The sequence below is a fragment of the Coloeus monedula genome, assembly GCF_965178545.1.
Source record: "Coloeus monedula genome assembly, chromosome: 3".
Lineage (NCBI taxonomy): Eukaryota > Metazoa > Chordata > Aves > Passeriformes > Corvidae > Coloeus > Coloeus monedula.
In genome coordinates, this window is record NC_138783.1 from 53604349 (window position 1) to 53621114 (window position 16766).

Here is a 16766-nt window from a genome sequence, read left to right on the forward strand (position 1 = left end):
AGAGGGAATATTCAGTAGAGATATGCTTTATTCCTCACATAATAAAATTTAGTGTAGGTGGTAGTCTAGCAGATCAGCAGCACTACCAATAAACTTGGTCAGAAGTTTCTGACTATAAAAGCAATCCAGCCTCTGGGATTTTTCCTTAAATTTGGAAAGAAGTTTAATAGTTCTGTATAATTCAGTCCATGTTAAAGACATTTCTAGGAAAAGGCACATATCCCACAGCAAAGCTCATTTAACAGTCACTTACTAGCAACAAACTTAAAGCCTTTATTGGTAATTTCAATTTCTGCTGTGCATGATTCATTTATCCCTGGGGTAGGCCTGAGCAAGGGATTCTCCCAGCAGAAGACAGACTAATCAAATTATTTCAAGTCAGTTAGGTATTCAAGGCCCTGATGGCAAAATCGCTTGTAATAGCAGATCTCCCAATGTTAAAGGAAAAAATATCTTCACAGGCTAAACACTGGCTTAATCAGAGCCAAGAGACAAAGCTCCTACAGTCAGAAACACATAAATGTTACCACTGTCTCATTCTCACTCCTAACCTTTCACACTGCACTAGGAAGTGGTTTTTATACATATACATAAAGGTCTTTTCCAGCCTGAACAATTCTGTGTTTCTATGACACGCACCCTCATTTCAGACGCACACCAGACAGAACACGAAATTACCCTCACACACAAGGCAGCACTGCTACATTGCATGCCAGTGGCTGGCACGGAGAGGACAGATTTTTGCAAGATGCTGAAAGATCCCAGGACTGAGCAACAAACCTGAAAAAGCTTGAGGCTCTCCACCCCTCGTTCTGGGCGCATTGTATTTCGTGCGTCCATCATGTGCTGGTACTTTTACACATCATGCCTAGCTAAAGACACCTAACCTGGTAAGCGATTTTTGGTGTCAGTTACTTCTAACCTCTGTCTCACCCTAAGAGGTTTGGTGCACTTTCACTCCAGCCTGGTTACTGAAGGACAGGCTGCAGCATCAGGTTTTTTGCTGAGCACCTGCACTGCACAGCACGGCAGCTAGTTGGCAATGGAAAGCACAGGAAATACCAGCTCTTGCCCCAGGAGTAGGCAGGAAACAGGGGTAAAAGATAAGCAATATGATAGCAATAACTGTGCAGGTTTTTCTTTTCCTCTGCTCCTACCAACCTCTCTAAACTCCAACAGCTTTCATCCCTCTCACTTAGGAAAGCCATTCAGGCTTCTGCCTCCCCTGGTGTCCCTTCTCTACACCTGCCAATGATATTCTTGCTCTCATCATCTTTGGAAATGGAAATATTTCTTCTTGGCCATATAGTTCATATAGTTTTTGATGTTGACAGCTTTTATTTCACACAGGAAGAACCTCCTGCACACCTGAAAGCTTGCCAGCCTTTTCCCCATGGCACCCTTAGCTCTAAGAAAAGGCACTGCCTCCTTTAAGAGCATCATGATGCCACCGCCACCACTGCTATTTCCTATGTTCTCCAATCCAGTGCAGAGGGCAGTCACGTGCTCCTGTTTAGACATCCCCTAATACAAGGCTGCTATTTATCAATAAATGCCTTGAGGCACAGAGCAAAGCCCAAGCTAATAGAAATCTGCTGGGATTATCTGCTGATTCACCTCATGCTGCTGTTTCACATCAGCAACGGCAATGGCCAGGGAAAACTGAAGGGGAATTGAAGATGCTGCAGAGAGCATACAAAGAGTAAAGAGGAAAGAAAGGGGATGATGCAGGTATTTGAAGAGTTGGGGAATAAAGATGGAGGAAAGGCAAGAGAAATAGAGGCCCAACTTTTTTTCTTTATCTTTGACTTTTTTATTTTAAACTTGAATCCAAGGCATTAAAGAATGACTTAAAATATACACAGGCAAACAGATATTCACTATGTTTTGCTCAGTAAATAACTAACCATTGGAACCCATGGCTGCAGGATAACTGCTGGAAAAATGACTTGCAGTGATTAAAAAAGGATTAAATGGGTTTTATAAGCAACGGTATCTGTTGTTAAACATGCTAAAATAAAATTACAAGAGTTAATAATCTGTTTGCTTCAGGGCATAAACTAATCCTCATCTAAGGGTAGCAGAGATCTGCTTGCATGTCAGCTCGATATTCGGTGCAACAACTCCTCTCCATTGGCAAGCAGTCCTTGCTTTTGATTCCTGGCATTTAAAAATTGTCCCTCTCGCCTGAAAAAGAGAGCGTGCTATTGCTCAAGCCTTCAACTGACCTCACATAATTAAGTGGAGTTTACCAGACGTATCACTCCCTTGAGGAGCAGGGGTGAAACTCATGAAAAGAGAAGAAAACAGTTTAATTGCTCCACATTTCAGTATTCTGCTCTCAATTTCTTTAAATACAGTTGTCAGGGCACTAAAACCAAGCACATAAGTTGAAACAGTTGGAAAAAGCTTAAAGACATGAACAAAGCACACAATCTATTAGTACTCTTCAGTGCAAATGGTTCATCAGCCAAATCATTTTATGAAAAAATAAGATCTTTGGGACAGGCAGCAAGGGAAGATTTTTAATATATTAGAACAGAAGAATTTACTCTGCCTGGTTATAGTTAAAGCATTATCTAATATCACAGCCTGGTTCTCAAAGATGACATAGGGTTGAAATACAAACTCCTCAAGATTATGATTTTAGCCCTCTCCAAACCCAAACCCATGAAACTTAGTAACAGATTGGCTAGTCTCCCAAATAATTGCCTCTGGACAAAACACAACATGGAACGCGACACATCCAATGTGGTTATGAACTTTCCGTTTCAAGCACCCGTTTGCACTTTCTCTCAGGTAGGATGGCTGCATGCTGGGGATACTCCTGCCCTGGCTCAGGAGAACATGAGCCCCACAGAACTTATTCCACAAGCAACCTTTCCTTCCAAACTCCCAGGCTAAACCCACAAGTTCTACTGCTTTACTAATTTTTTTTATTATTATCTTTTGTTTTTAGCGGGGTGCAAATTCTTGCTGGCTCAATTTGGAAACCCAAATGCTCAACATTTGAACTGTATTTTCAAAAAAGGACTTTGCAATGGTCCTCATTAACTCACTAGCAACTCAGATCAAGCATGTCTAGAGTGCTTCTGCAAAGTTTGGCACTGACCACCCAACAGATCAGTATCAGTGCTGGAACCCCATGTTAAACTCATAGCCAAAGCAAGAAATATAAAGTGCCTGGTAGGAAAAAAAACAAAAACAAAAACACACACCAAAAAAAAATCCAAACAAGCAAAAAAAAGCACAACAACAACAAAAAAACACCTTTGAAACTTAAATTGATTTTAGAGAGAATGCAAACATACTGTTTCAAACTACTGTATGTATATCTTCTCTCTCCTCCCCTACTGCTGAAACAGCAAAGCATGCATGGCAGATGGCATGATTCATCTGAAAATTACTCTAGCAGCACTCTATTAGCCTCTAAGGAGTAAACTAGGATAAAAATATTCTGAATGTTAACTAAAAGTAGGCAGTTGTCATGAGGAGTCGTCAGGTCAGTCTACTTGCTTAGTTTGCAGAATTTTCCTTTCAATCAGCAACAAGCACTACACGTGAAGATAACATCACTTACTGGTTCTACCTAGCAGGATTTATTGCAGAAGCAAGGGAAGCAACTGGGGCACAAGAAGGATTGTTTTCCCACACATAAGTAAAAATGTACTAGCCACAGTCAGGCCAACAGTGACAGGACATCATGTTAACAGCCTCAGCCATTTCAGGTGAGATGGGAGAGATTCGGTTTCTAGAGACTGCACATCTTAGCTAGGAGAACAACTTTCCACATGCCCAGTAGCTGAATGCAAATCTGCTCAGTGGAAAACACGGAAGAAGGGACCTCAGGAAGTCTGTCCTTGCCCCAAGGTATCAGTAATTATGCCCATCAGCCAACATGGCACACAGAGTAACTTGCCAGGGAAGTGACAAAACAAATGGCTGCATCACATTCAGCGTTAGGGCAGCCTTACTAAGCAGCCTGCCTCAAAAATGCAATAAAAGCACCATGCCATGAGTCCCCCTGCTTCACACAAGAGATGAGAGTCAGCAGTGCTGCATGTCTTCTTCCAGAGAAATCAAAAACTATAGGAAGCAAGGAATTGGGTTCCCAGATGCAAGGAATGCTGAGTACTTGCTCAACGACCTATTGGAGTAGCACAGGATGCCTCCAACTGAAATGCCATCACTCATTTGAAAAAAAGGAAAAAAACCACACTCTTAGGTGGTTCAGATTATGCTGACAGTAAAAAACACTACAGGGCAGCACACTGCCCCAGGACTGAATAGTCTTGATTGCCTGGGCTCTGGGCTCCAAGCTAAAAAACTCCTTCCCAAATAAACAGTCCACAAGAACTGATTTATTTTTCTGCTCCATCAACAATAATCCTCAGTCAACAGAAGCTGAGTATTTGGTGTGCTTTAATATGCAAGTTAACCAGGTGAAGCCAGTAATGCAGTTGCCCTCATCTTTGGGGAGAAGGTGGTGAAACTGTGCTTAATGTCATCTCTTCAAAAAGGCGTTTTCTACACATGTATATGCTACCACGTCAGCCTCGTTGCATAACCAGGTTGTGCAATCATTGCACATTCATCTACATCTTCTGTTCCAGAGCTCCAGAAGTGGGAAAGAGGGATCACTGTCAAGGGAAAACGTGGATTTTGCAGGAGTGGTCTCCTTGGCCACAGGAGGAAGGTCTGAAGAGAGGTCGAAGGCAGCGGGGAGGGCACCAGGACTCCTTCCCTAATGCCTCTATTGCTCACCCAGAGCAGACATTTGGAACAGAGTTTTAGTTAGAAACCTCAAAGCAAAGAATGACTTCATAGCATCAGGGGATGACTAGCGTTGGCTTGGGCTGCAAGCAGAGAAGATTATGGTTTCTCCTCTTAATGCTTATGACTATGTCATTGCCACAGAACTGTAAAGAAGAAATAGGCAAGAGCACAGTATCAGGTTTTCATAGACTGTACAAACTGGATTATTCAAGAGTGACTCAAGTTTCCTAACAAGCATGGAGAAGCCTGCATTAAGATAGCATCTCTTGATTTTTCCCAAAATCAATTGCAACAGGCTGCACTTTAAAATACCGCTCTGAACTCCCATCCTCATTTGTATTTCAAGGCCGCATTTAGTGGATTTATCACACTTGTGGATAAGGAGGACACAAAACACAAACAGTACCAGGGACCAGACCCTAGATCAGCATTAAAACCCCACCAGCCAGAATATACACTCACATAATGCCAGGAGAGATGCTCAGCTCTCACCACAAAGGTAGACCCTCAGCCATAAAAACCTGACACCATAGTTTTACTCAGAGGCTGCACATACTCATCAAGGAAAAAGGAGAAAAAAGCAATAAAATTAATCCCCCAAACTAAGTGAAAAGAGAAAGCTCCTGGTTCAACCATCTCCATCCATCTCTGAGGTTTCCAAGCATCTAAAACACTGAAGTGGCTTCCAGCTCAGCCTTAATACCATCCCAATGATGGCAGGACCAAGATACCATAACAACTATAAAAAAGTAAAGCTGCTCTAAGTTAAACATTCAGTCACACTCTGGGTTTTCACATCCAAAAAAAAAAAAAGTAAATAAATTGGGGGTTTTTTGGTATATCTTCCTCCACTATATATTTCTAGATATTAATCAAAATCTAAATATATCTGGATAGATAGAAATGTGTAGTGCATTTTTAATTATGTTTAATTTATGTAGCACAATTTGATCAGATCACACATGAGGCTGCATCCTCATCCTGAATTTCAAATAGCTTCTGGTTAGAGCTGCAGACCCATCAGCTCAGCTTAAAGAAGCAGGGCTGAAGCAGGGTAAGCATAGGAGCAGCTGCAAATATATGAGCCTGACCTGGCTCTGACAATTTAACCTTCCTTAAGACCACATCCTTTTAAAAAATTAGTAGTAATAATAATGAATTCAATCAATAAACATTATTTACCTTAAAACAACACTTTGTAGAATCATAAAATGGTTTGGGATGGAAGGGACCTTAAAAATAATCATGTTCCAACCCTACCACCACAGGCAGGAACACTTTCCACTAGACCAGGCTGCTCAAAGTCCCTGGCCTTGAATACTCCCAGGGACAGGACATCCACAACTTCTCTGGGCAAACTGTGCCAGTGCTTCACCACCCTAACAGTAAAAAATTTCTTCCTAATATCTAATCTAAATCTACTCTCTTTCAGTTTAAATCTTGCATGTTAGCACAAGCATTGCTGTCCTCACCTAAACCTCCAGAGACATCGAAAGATCTTACTGAGGAGCAAAGGCAGCAGCATGGTATCCTCTGGAGTGGGAAAGGGATATACCTTAACTGATCTAAGTAGTGAGAAATCTATTCAGTGAATCACTACAAACTTCTCTGGTAACTGCAAAGAGGAAATATAATTACTTTCCCTGACCTCCTCTTCACACCTGAGCAGTAAGCAGAAAAGTACCCACAAACAGGCCTGGGAGACGGAAGCGTTTCAGCAGGACGCAACTGGTGGGCTCTGCTCCTGGCGAGGCAGCTGCCAGGTCACGGCTCAAACACTCCCTGAAATCTGCACAGCAGCACCCTGCCAGCATTGGGGCAGAAGCCAGGCTCCAAGCTTCCCCATGCAGCCTTGTGCTCATACCTCTCTACACCTTCCAAAGCTGGCACCCATGAGGACGGCGGCCAGGGGCACTTGGTAGCAGCCCTCAGCCCCACAGTGCTCAGACACTGGAGCCTCGTAGGGCAGTCCTGCAGGGGAATGGTGTGAAGGGGCAAGGAAAGAAGAGAAGATCTAACCAAACACTTACGAATTACACCTGCTAATTGCGCCTTCCCAGGCGTACACAACAACAGCACATAGAATCCCTCTTGCCTCAGAGCACCACCATGATGCCTTAAGAGAGCCAGGTTTTCTGGGAGAAGAGGTTGGGGGGTGGCAAATAATTACATTGAACTTGAAGGTTCAGATTTAAAGAGAATATTTTTGGAAACAGAAATCAACACGTTTAACAGTGAGCAGGAGCACAGCGTACATAATCCTTTCACATCGTGACAGGGTAGAACTGCGGAGGCCTGCTATGAAGCATGTCTGAATAACAGCATCTTCATTTTTTGAATATCTAATTAGGAGTTTCTATATATTGCAAAGCATTGCTATAAGATATAATTTAGTTGGCAAACACTAAAGATCTCACTCTGTAAGTATGCTTTAGGCAATCAAAATTCAAATCTGGATATATACCCAAGATATGTATGGTACTGGTAGTTTTTTTTTTTAAATTCTAACAATTACAATCAAATTAGCAGATTAACTCATATCAGTTTTAAGCAAATGCAAGCTACAGGCAAATGAGCCTACACCACCACCACAACAGTATATTTTTGGATTGTTAGTATCCTTACTCCCATTAGCGACTTCACATATATTTAACACATATTAAAGGGCAGTAAAAATCTAAGAAGGCTACGGATGCCAGAACTTAGCACCGACTTAAAACTCAAATATGCCAAAAAACCACTTGCAACTGTGCTAATTCCCACTGTGGGAACTGAAAGGCAGATTCGTGTAACACAATGGGCAACAAATCCATTCCTTTAATTTCAGTCGCCAAATTTTAATTAATTTTCATCCAGACAAACACCAAGCATTTCTGCTGATCTTGCAGGATGTAAGCTCATTTGCACAATAAATGCGGTTTAACAAGTCACCACATTTATAGCAAGTTGCTTCAGTCTTATCTAACTGCACAGTTTGAAAAGTCAGTGATGGGTAAGTGAAACCCCACCCACGTCCCAGTTTCAGGAGTTAAGCACAAGAAAACTGAAGGAGTTGCCACCTTGCCACGGCAAGTGAGACCGCCAACAGTATATTGACAGAGTCCCCATTCTGAATTATGTGTACACCCCTTATGCAGGAAGGGAAAAAAGCACGCACTTCACACTTCTGAGTTTCTCCTACAAAATTAATGGCCATACTCCAACGCCCCAGAACTCCCCTTTAAAAAAAAAAAAAAAAAAAGCAAAAGCAACGACCCTCCTTTGCTGTATAAATTCCAATAGGTCACATATAGACTAAAGGGCCCAATGTCCTGCCTATGCTGGGGGGCACAAAGCAGAGACCATCAGCAGGGGGTTCTGCCAGCAGAATCGTTAAGTGGGGCTGCCCAGGAGCTGCTGCCCATCCATCCACACAGGGCCAGCTCCAGCGTGGAAATTTACAACCACCTCCAGGTGAGCAGGAGTGGTGTAGGGCTCTCCCAGACACAGCACTTCTGCTCACTTGTCACCCTCTTCTGCAGCATCAACAGAGGAATGAGAGCGGCACCAATACTGCTTGGCTACGGAAGTTGCAGGTCAGCCCCACCAGCAAGCAGCTGCCTCTGCATCTCCTGCCTCATACACTTTCAACTTTCCCCAGAACCACAGTTTCCATGGACAGCACAAAGGCTGCTCACACGTATCACTCCAACATGTATATACACCGCTCATTTCATTAAAAAAAGGTTTTAATTTCCTCATTTCCATGCATGATAAAAACCTCATTCTGGTAGCAACTGAATTAAAGGAGGGGCATCTGTAACATTTTCTAAGAGAGACACCAGCATGCAAGAAGCAGAGTGCAGCCCACTTCATCATTTCACATCCTGGTACAGAAGCAGCAAGGAGGCCTGGCACTAAGTGGCCTCTGAGAAAGATACCAAAAAATAATTAAGATGCTAATAAAATAAGAATTCTTGCATATTACAGAGCACAGCTAGAAGATATCATTTAGTCAGCAAATATTATGGTTAAAGGCACCTCTGCTTGCAAGCACTTTTCTAGTAATCAGTCCAAATTTAAATCTGAATATGTACTATTTCAGAGACTATGACCACAGTACAGTCTCTCAAGTATGCATGTGCCAGGCCCCAGAATCTACACCCTGTAAACCTATGTAGCAACAGCCTTGACAAAACTAAAAAGGAGTCCCACATGCTCACACCAACATAAGCCTACATTGCACACACCAGTAAAGCACTTGGAGAAACATGGGCTACTTAGAAATGCAATGACAGCCATCCCTGGCATGCTGTCTTAAAGCAGCAACAGGACTGAATGCACTTCCAGCTGCATGGATTCCTAGCATCCCCATAAACTGGGTTTCTAAGACTAGGGTAAGAGAAGACTTGTACCTTTAACTAACTCTACAGTAAGACATATTTTCAGACAGAACTGTAACATCATTGATACTGTGCAGTGATGCAAGATGCCTTTAACAACGCGGTAAATTGTCCAAGCAAACCGAGTGCTGCCCTCCACTCCTCCAGCAATTCCTAATCTCTGTCTGATGCAGCAGCTGTAAGAGTCCCAGGAGGTTTTGAGTGACTATATTTTTAAAACTAGAGCCACTTCTGGTCCCATGTACCACAAACCAAAGCACTGCTAAGACTTCACCATTCATTACAGAAGTGCTTCAAAACTTATCACATGTGCCTCCTTAGGTATCATTTTAAGCAATCTAGTAAAGACCGGTACCCACTACTGAAACCCAGAACAAGCATGAGGCTTAATGAAGTTCTTAGAAGATAAAAATCAATCCAGTAAAAGCATCTTAGTTCTTATTCCTTCTCCGTTAGGAAAGGAGACCAACCCAGAAACCTCATGCTGCTGCACTGCTCACTTCAGACATCTGCATATCACAAACTACAGCGCAGGAATGATGCACCTTTGCTGGATGAACACACATGATTAATGTTTACTGAGTAGATTTAGAAATAATACTTAAATGTGAATAGCACTTATCGTCACAGATCAATTCAATTCATGCTGAAGCTCTCTATGGAACAGCAGAGATGCTGTTCTTCAAAATGTGACTCTTTCCAGTGCACTTAATTTCTGAAGTGCAACCTATATCACCAAGAGCAGTGTTTCCCCAATACTTAAGACCCATTTTAGCAACCAGAATGACAAACAAAATGCTACAAAATTCATTAAAATATTAGTATGCACTACCATATGCTTAAATATGACTAGCTGCAGCCAGCATCAGTGATTTGAAGTTCCTTTCTCACAAGAGCTGACAATTAAGTAAATATATCCATCTTTTACGTATTTCTGAAAGAGGAAAACAATAAACTATTTATCAGGTTATCTTTACTACGTCTTACTTTATTATTCATTACTCAAGGTTATTAAAAACATTTCCATTAGAAATCCTTGTTTCCTATATGAACTTTTTCCCAAAACAGAAGGGGCTGAGGGTTGAATCTCTCTAGCCACAGCCCTACATATTTCACAAATGTGTGGCTGCAAAATCTGCATTTTTATTCCAGAAGCCAAGCACTTATTCTACAAAATGATTCTCCAGTTGAGTAAACAGAGACACACGTATTTAGGCAGCATCATGCTTTGGAAATCGAAAAGATCTCAGCAGACATCTCAATACTACATAATTTCTGGAGCCTTATTGAAAAACCCAAACCACCAAAAGTATTTCCTATATTATTGTTGACCATTGTATTAAAAAGAAAAAAGGAAAAAGAGAAAAAGAAAACAATCTCACATACCTTATCCAAACATCTTTATCTCCTTGCACCATACTGCTTCCCCTTTCCATCACAGGCAGCAAAAAGCTCCAGTTCCCCAAACGACCAACTTCACCAACAACTTGTAAAACCATGTGATACGAAAATAATGATAATAAGGAGGCAGCTGAGCGTGCCATAAAAAATACGGCAGCAGAGAGCAGTTAGCTCATCTTTGTTGTGAAGTTCTTTAAACTCAGGCACTTCGGGAAAATTTAGTTCATTATGTCAGTATACAAAGCCACTCACACATTTTGTTTTGTCGTTCAGTCTTACCTATAATCACGCGAGTAGCTGAACAGATACCACAGCAAATAGAAAATGGGCAAAGAAAATTAAGATAAAATTAAAACATAATTCAAGGCCCTGATCGGAAGCTCAAAACCACTGACGCAGCTTCGCCATGAGTTATTCAGGCACAGGTGAGGAGAGCACCTTGCACCTGCAAAGATTAAGCTGAACTTTCACACCTGAAACTAAGCAAAATGCAAGGTGACTCACAGACAACGTAGACTGCTACAAGATGCATTTTGGTGGCAGTGAGCAGGTATGCAAGACACTAAATAGTTTTCTCACAACAGGGTGGATTGAGGCCAGGTGTCATGGCAGAGCAGACTCTACTGCAGCTCTTGAGGCTATCTGCCACATGTAAAAAGGTATGACTGTATAGCACTTACCCTGACAGAATCCACAGACAGAAAGCCAAACACACACACTTCTACCTGCATATGCATGTGTGTGTGCTGTATCAAAGTGTAACATAATGCATGATGCTGGGGGTCCACAAATCACCTGGGGAAGCATCTTAAGGGACAGAGGTAAATGCCCACAGGTATGTAACCAGTACTGAGGGAATACACACTCTGAGTTAAAGGCGATCTTCAATTGAGATCTTTCCATCTAAAAAAAAAGTAAAAGAAATGCATAATAAAAACCTCACAAAGATGATCTTTAAGACCCCTTCCAATCCAAACTGTTTCATGATTCTGTGACTCTATATACTCATTCCACTTTAAATAAATAATTTAAATTTCCACAATTTAAACTGTTCGCTGATCTAGATTCAAAAGCTTTAAACAACTTCTGTGAAGATTATTCTTGATTTTTCAGTCCTTCTAATATTTTTTACTACCTGTGATTTTCAAACCAAATACAACAGAATCAGAACCCAGAATTTCATTTCAGGCATGGAGACCGACTCATTACAAAATAGTGCTGACCACAGAGAACTCCTATGATAAGGCCACCCAAAGCACCCGTCCTATACCTGTTTTGTCCTCAGGCTTTCAGGCTTACATCCATTCATCCTTCTCCAGCTAGATATCTATTCTCATTCCTTCTACAATGGTAGCAAGTAAATTTAGGTGAACAAGCTTCCTTGGGACTAGAAGTCCAGGAGGTATATGTACCCATGGGACCTTAACACTTGCCACTAAGAAAAATCAACAACACATCCACCTCCAGATAAGTAACACCAAAACTCCCTGTCTCCTGTTCAAGAAAGTTATAGGGTTTTATTTGAACCCATTTTCAAAAGCAGACTGAAAGGATGAGACCATTCAAGGAAGCTTAACTGTAACAGCTCCTTTACAATAAATCTCAACACTTGCCATAACGCAAAGACATCATGAAATATGCACATCACAGAGATGTTTTCTATTTTATATATGATGATTAGCCAAAAAGCAATCATATTTGTGTCAAAAAATTGTTATCTACAGCTGCGGTGGAGTTCTTGTCTCTTCTGTCTTAAGCCTTGTGTCTCCCACTATCACAGGTAAGGAAAAATGTTGCTTTTACTTGACTGCTATACTACGAGAGAAGTTTCATTCTTCCCTGCAACCTTCACAACAATTTGTTATCTCTGAAGCAGATCTTGTTCTTGCTTCGACTTTCTCTGAGCAACACCGGTCACTATCAGCATTCATTCACAACCAACAATGCAGCAAGTCTGGCAGAGCACATCCCAAGTGCTTCTTTCAAGGCAGCCACCCCATGGGGGGTCATGGGGACTTTGCTCCCTTAGAGTTCAACATGGGATTTGTTCATAAAGCAGAGTTTGTGACAAGAAAGTCTGGAATAAACTACTCTGTATGTATAACTGAGAACAATTTTATCTAGTTAAATAATTTTATGTTACTGATAATTTAATGTTAATACCTTTGGCTTATACCCTTATTTTACAAGCCATTTTTATTTTACTGTTTTTATTCAGAAGAGCTTGCATGCCGTTTTGAGCTCCTAACGGATAATGCTGACACCTCTGAACTTTCTTCAGTGAAAAATGAAAAAGCAGCTCGACATCACATATAAAATCAGGGCAGTACATATTCACAAGCATTAGAGCAGTCAGCCCTCAACTTCTGGCTGAGAAACACAGCCTTGCCACTATGCAGAAAGTGCACGTTCTTTTTCAGTTCTTGTGTGCTTCATACACTTTGTGAAGAATCTGAAAGGTGCTTCATTGCACTTGTAAACCCCAACAAGACCAAGTGTCTCGAAGTTTTACTTAAGGGGAAAAAAAATTACCTCCCGCTTCTCAGCCTGCGTCAGCAGTGCTGAATGTACTCCCAAGCCCTAAGCCAGTGCCAGGCTCTGAGGCGAACCCACACTGCCTCTGTCAGCAGAAAAGTCGGTCGCTAATCTGTGCTCATCTCTGGAGCGATGTTCCTCCTCTGCGGGGCCCTCGGCTGACTCAGGCTTCGCTCCCAGCCCTACGCCTGCACCTACAGCAGGTCCCCAGACCACGGGCAAACCAACAGCTCCCAAACTGGAAAAAAATAAAAGTAATCTTACTCAAGCTGAGGCGCGGAGAATCGGTGATAAACAAGGCAAACGGGCTGCACGCCTCAGCCGGGTCAGCTACAGGGTTGACACCCAGTGGCTGCTGGTAACTACCCTTGAAAGTGTGCTTAAGAAACTCTGCTCTTCCTTGGCTCAAGCGGTAAAACCTGCAAGCCTGCAACTTCCAGAGCAGCGCAGCAGTTATGCAGCCAAAGGGACGGGGGCAACACGTGCCTGATGCACAACACAGTGACTGTTTAATTATGGAAGGAGAGTACATGTGTATTCACCCACCGGCAGTGGCAGGGTATGCACTGCACTCTACCAGAGAGTACTGCAGCCAAAAAATACACCAGTAGCGGTTCTTCCTGTCACAGCAGAGGTATGTGGGCATAGGATGTGCTCAATCTGTTAGAGGGAGGTGTGCGAGACTTCTTCCTTGCTGAAGCACCACAGGACGAGCAGTAATAAAATAGGAAGCACCTAGTAAGTTACATAGTTTTCTTATTTCAGCGTTTCTTATTTGCTCGCTTGAATTTGGGAGCTCTTTGATTTTATTTTGGTTTGTTTGGATTTTAGTTCTCTTCTACTCATTCTGAAAAGGCACTTAAGGAGACTAAAATACCACTGGAAAAAAACCCAGCATTTTCAAGTGACAAGTTACCTTATTTAAAAGTTGTCAGCTATCAGTCACTTACTTCACTCCTATTGAAATTTTTCATGACAGATGGCTTCAGACAATTATCCTTTAAATTTTTTAGTCAAACACATCAATAGAAACTAACAAACTACTTCTAAAAGCCCTAAAAGCTTTCAGCTGAAAATGTGTTACAGATTAGTCTGCATTTCCTTAGCAGGATGTCGCCTACCTCTAGGAAAATAGAAATTTACAAAAATCAGATGTAACAAACATTCCTAGCAGTACAATTAAAAATACATAAATACAGGATTTAAGTTTACACTTAAAAAAAAAAAAAAAAAAAGACAGATAATACAAATACTAGAAAGCGAAGCAAATACTTTGACTGGCCCTAACTAGAACTAAGTCCCGAACACACCACAGCGCGCCGATGCCGCGCTAGGTGCGCGCACCTCACACATTTATTACCATCATTTAATCCCTCACAGGGCGGAGGAGGCTCTGCCTGCACGCTGATGGCACAAGCTCTTTCTGACAATGCTCTCACGCAACAGTGTCACGAAACACGGCGGAGCCTTCGCCGCGCACGGGGACACGGGTGGGTGACACTTTCTGGACAAAGGCCTCGGAGAGAGAGAATTTATTCGCAGCAGCGCTAAGCCTTTATCACCCACGGGGATGCAAAGCTGGAGGGTACCATGGGCCTGGCGCTGCCACCCCGGCCACACAGCCCCAAGCGCAGCTTCGCCTGGCTCGCCCCGCAGCTGTCTGGGAGGCAGCCGGTGCCCGCGGGTCCCCTGGGACCAAGCGAGCGGGTGCCCCGGGCGCTGGGGTGGTAGCGCCGCAGCCGATCCCACCGCGGGGCTCCGGGCAGCACCGGCTGCGGCTGCCGCAGGCGTAGGGCTGAGCACAAATCCCGGCCGCCAACAGGTTGCTCCCACCGCTCCGGTGAGACGGCAGGGACTGCGCTGAGGGAGGCAGGGAACGAGGGAGCTCCGTCCCACAACGTAACACGAGAAAGACGCTCCCGCAACTCAAGTTTAACAAAGCCATCAGGACAAATACTGCGGCTTACTCATTAAACACACCGTATTTCTGCAACCCTTGTTCTGCCTCCGCTCTTTCCCCACCCCTGTTTGCCTCTGTCCCCGCTCCGCCGCCCGACGGCAAAGCCCCGCCGCGCCGAGGCGGACGGCGGCACGGACCACCCCCGTTCCCAGCCCAGGTCCGGGCAGCGCCGGGGCCGCGTCGGAGCTCCCGCGGCACTCCCGCGGCACTCCCAGCACACGGGTGCTAACCCCGGGCCCCGCCGGACGCCCCGTAGGAGCAAGAGGCCGCGGCGCTCCCGCCGGCTTTGCCCAGGGACGGCGCCGTGACACCGCGTGAACTTTTGCTTTCGGCGGGGCAGGGCTGGGGGTCGGAGAGCGGGGGGGCGGCCCCGGTTCCTCCAGCGCCCCACTGGCGGGAGGGCTAGAACGCTTTTCTGCCTTAGAGGTTCTCCCTTTGGAAAGGTGAAAAAAAGTAGAAATGTGAGGTTAAACTGCAAGCGCGGAGCCGGAGCACTGCAGGCTGCGCGGCGGGCATCATGCAGCCGGGGAGGGCGGCGTGACCAGCCGCCTGCAGCGCCGCGGCTCCTGCCCGGGGGCGGCGGAGCCTCCCGGGACCCCGCTCCGACGGGGCGTCCCCGACCACCCGCCTCTTACCTTCCAGCCGGCTGAGCTGTTGCTGTCGCCCTTATCCTTGAAGTAGGGGACGCTCTTGACCATCCACTCGTAGATCTGGGAGAGGGTGAGCCGCTTCTCGGGGGAGCTCTCGATGGCCTTGGTGATGAGGTCCGCGTAGGACAGGTTGCCCCACGCGTTGCGCCGCGACGAGCTGCTCTTGCGGGGCTGCCCGGCCACGGGGCCCGGTGACAGACCGGCCACAGGCGGCGGCACCGGCGGCACCGGCGGCGGTCCCGGCGGGTGGAGGCGGCAGCCGGCCTCGGGCGCCGGGAAGTCCCCGCAGCGGCAGGCGGCAGCCTCCGGGGGGGCGGCGGCGGGGGGCAGCGGCGCGAAGTCCTCGCTCTCCTCTAGCAGGCTGAGGTTGCTGATGAAGTCGGCGCTCAGCGCTCCCGAGGCAGCGGCCCCGGCCCCGGCCGCGGCTCCGGCCGCCCCATCGGGCTGCCCGCCGCACGACGGCGCCGGGCTGGAGGTGGCCGAGCTGGGGGGGTTGAACTCCGGCCGCGGCAGAGGCCAGGTGCAGGAGCGGGGCCGCGGCAGCGGCTCGAAGTCGGGGTCGATGTCCACCAGCTGCGGTGCTTCGGCCATGGCGGGGCCGGGGCGGGAGCGCGGCGGCGGCGGCAGCAGCAGTGGGGCGGCTTGGGCTCAGCGCCGCCGCCCCATGCAGGCTCCGGGCGCGGATCGGCGCGGCCCCGACGGCGCGACCACTACCTCTCCTGGCCCCGCTGCCCTAAACCTCCGGCCTGACCTCCCGGCCCCGCCGCCCTAAACCCTGCCCCTGCCCGGCTCCTGGATCCCTGCCCTCCGCGCGGCAACTGCAACAGCAGCCACCCGGCCGCCCGGCGCGCACCGACTGGAGCGACCGCCCCGCGCGGGCCCGCCTCCAGCCTCCCTCCTCCTCCTCCTCCTCCTCCCGGCGCGGAGGGACGGCCCGCGCCGCGCCAATGGCAGCGCCGCGCCGCCGCCCGCCTCCCGCCGCGGGGCCGGTTTGGCAGGAGGGTGCCGGTGCCCCCGTGCTGCTTCTGGGTGGTTTTTGTTTCCCGGCGGCGCAGCGGGGAG

The 16766-nt window shown here is 45.9% G+C and overlaps 1 protein-coding gene across 1 annotated transcript in view; it reads right to left on the bottom strand.

Annotated features, from left to right (window-relative positions):
• Positions 1 to 16450, bottom strand: part of FOXO1 (forkhead box O1) — a 59324-nt gene extending 42874 nt beyond the window's left edge. The window contains exon 1 of the mRNA XM_082278002.1: positions 15690 to 16450. Within this exon, the coding sequence (XP_082134128.1) occupies positions 15690 to 16295 (606 nt within the window). The 5' untranslated portion in view covers positions 16296 to 16450. The remainder of the gene's footprint in view (positions 1 to 15689) is intronic.
• Between the last annotated feature and the right edge of the window lie 316 nt (positions 16451 to 16766).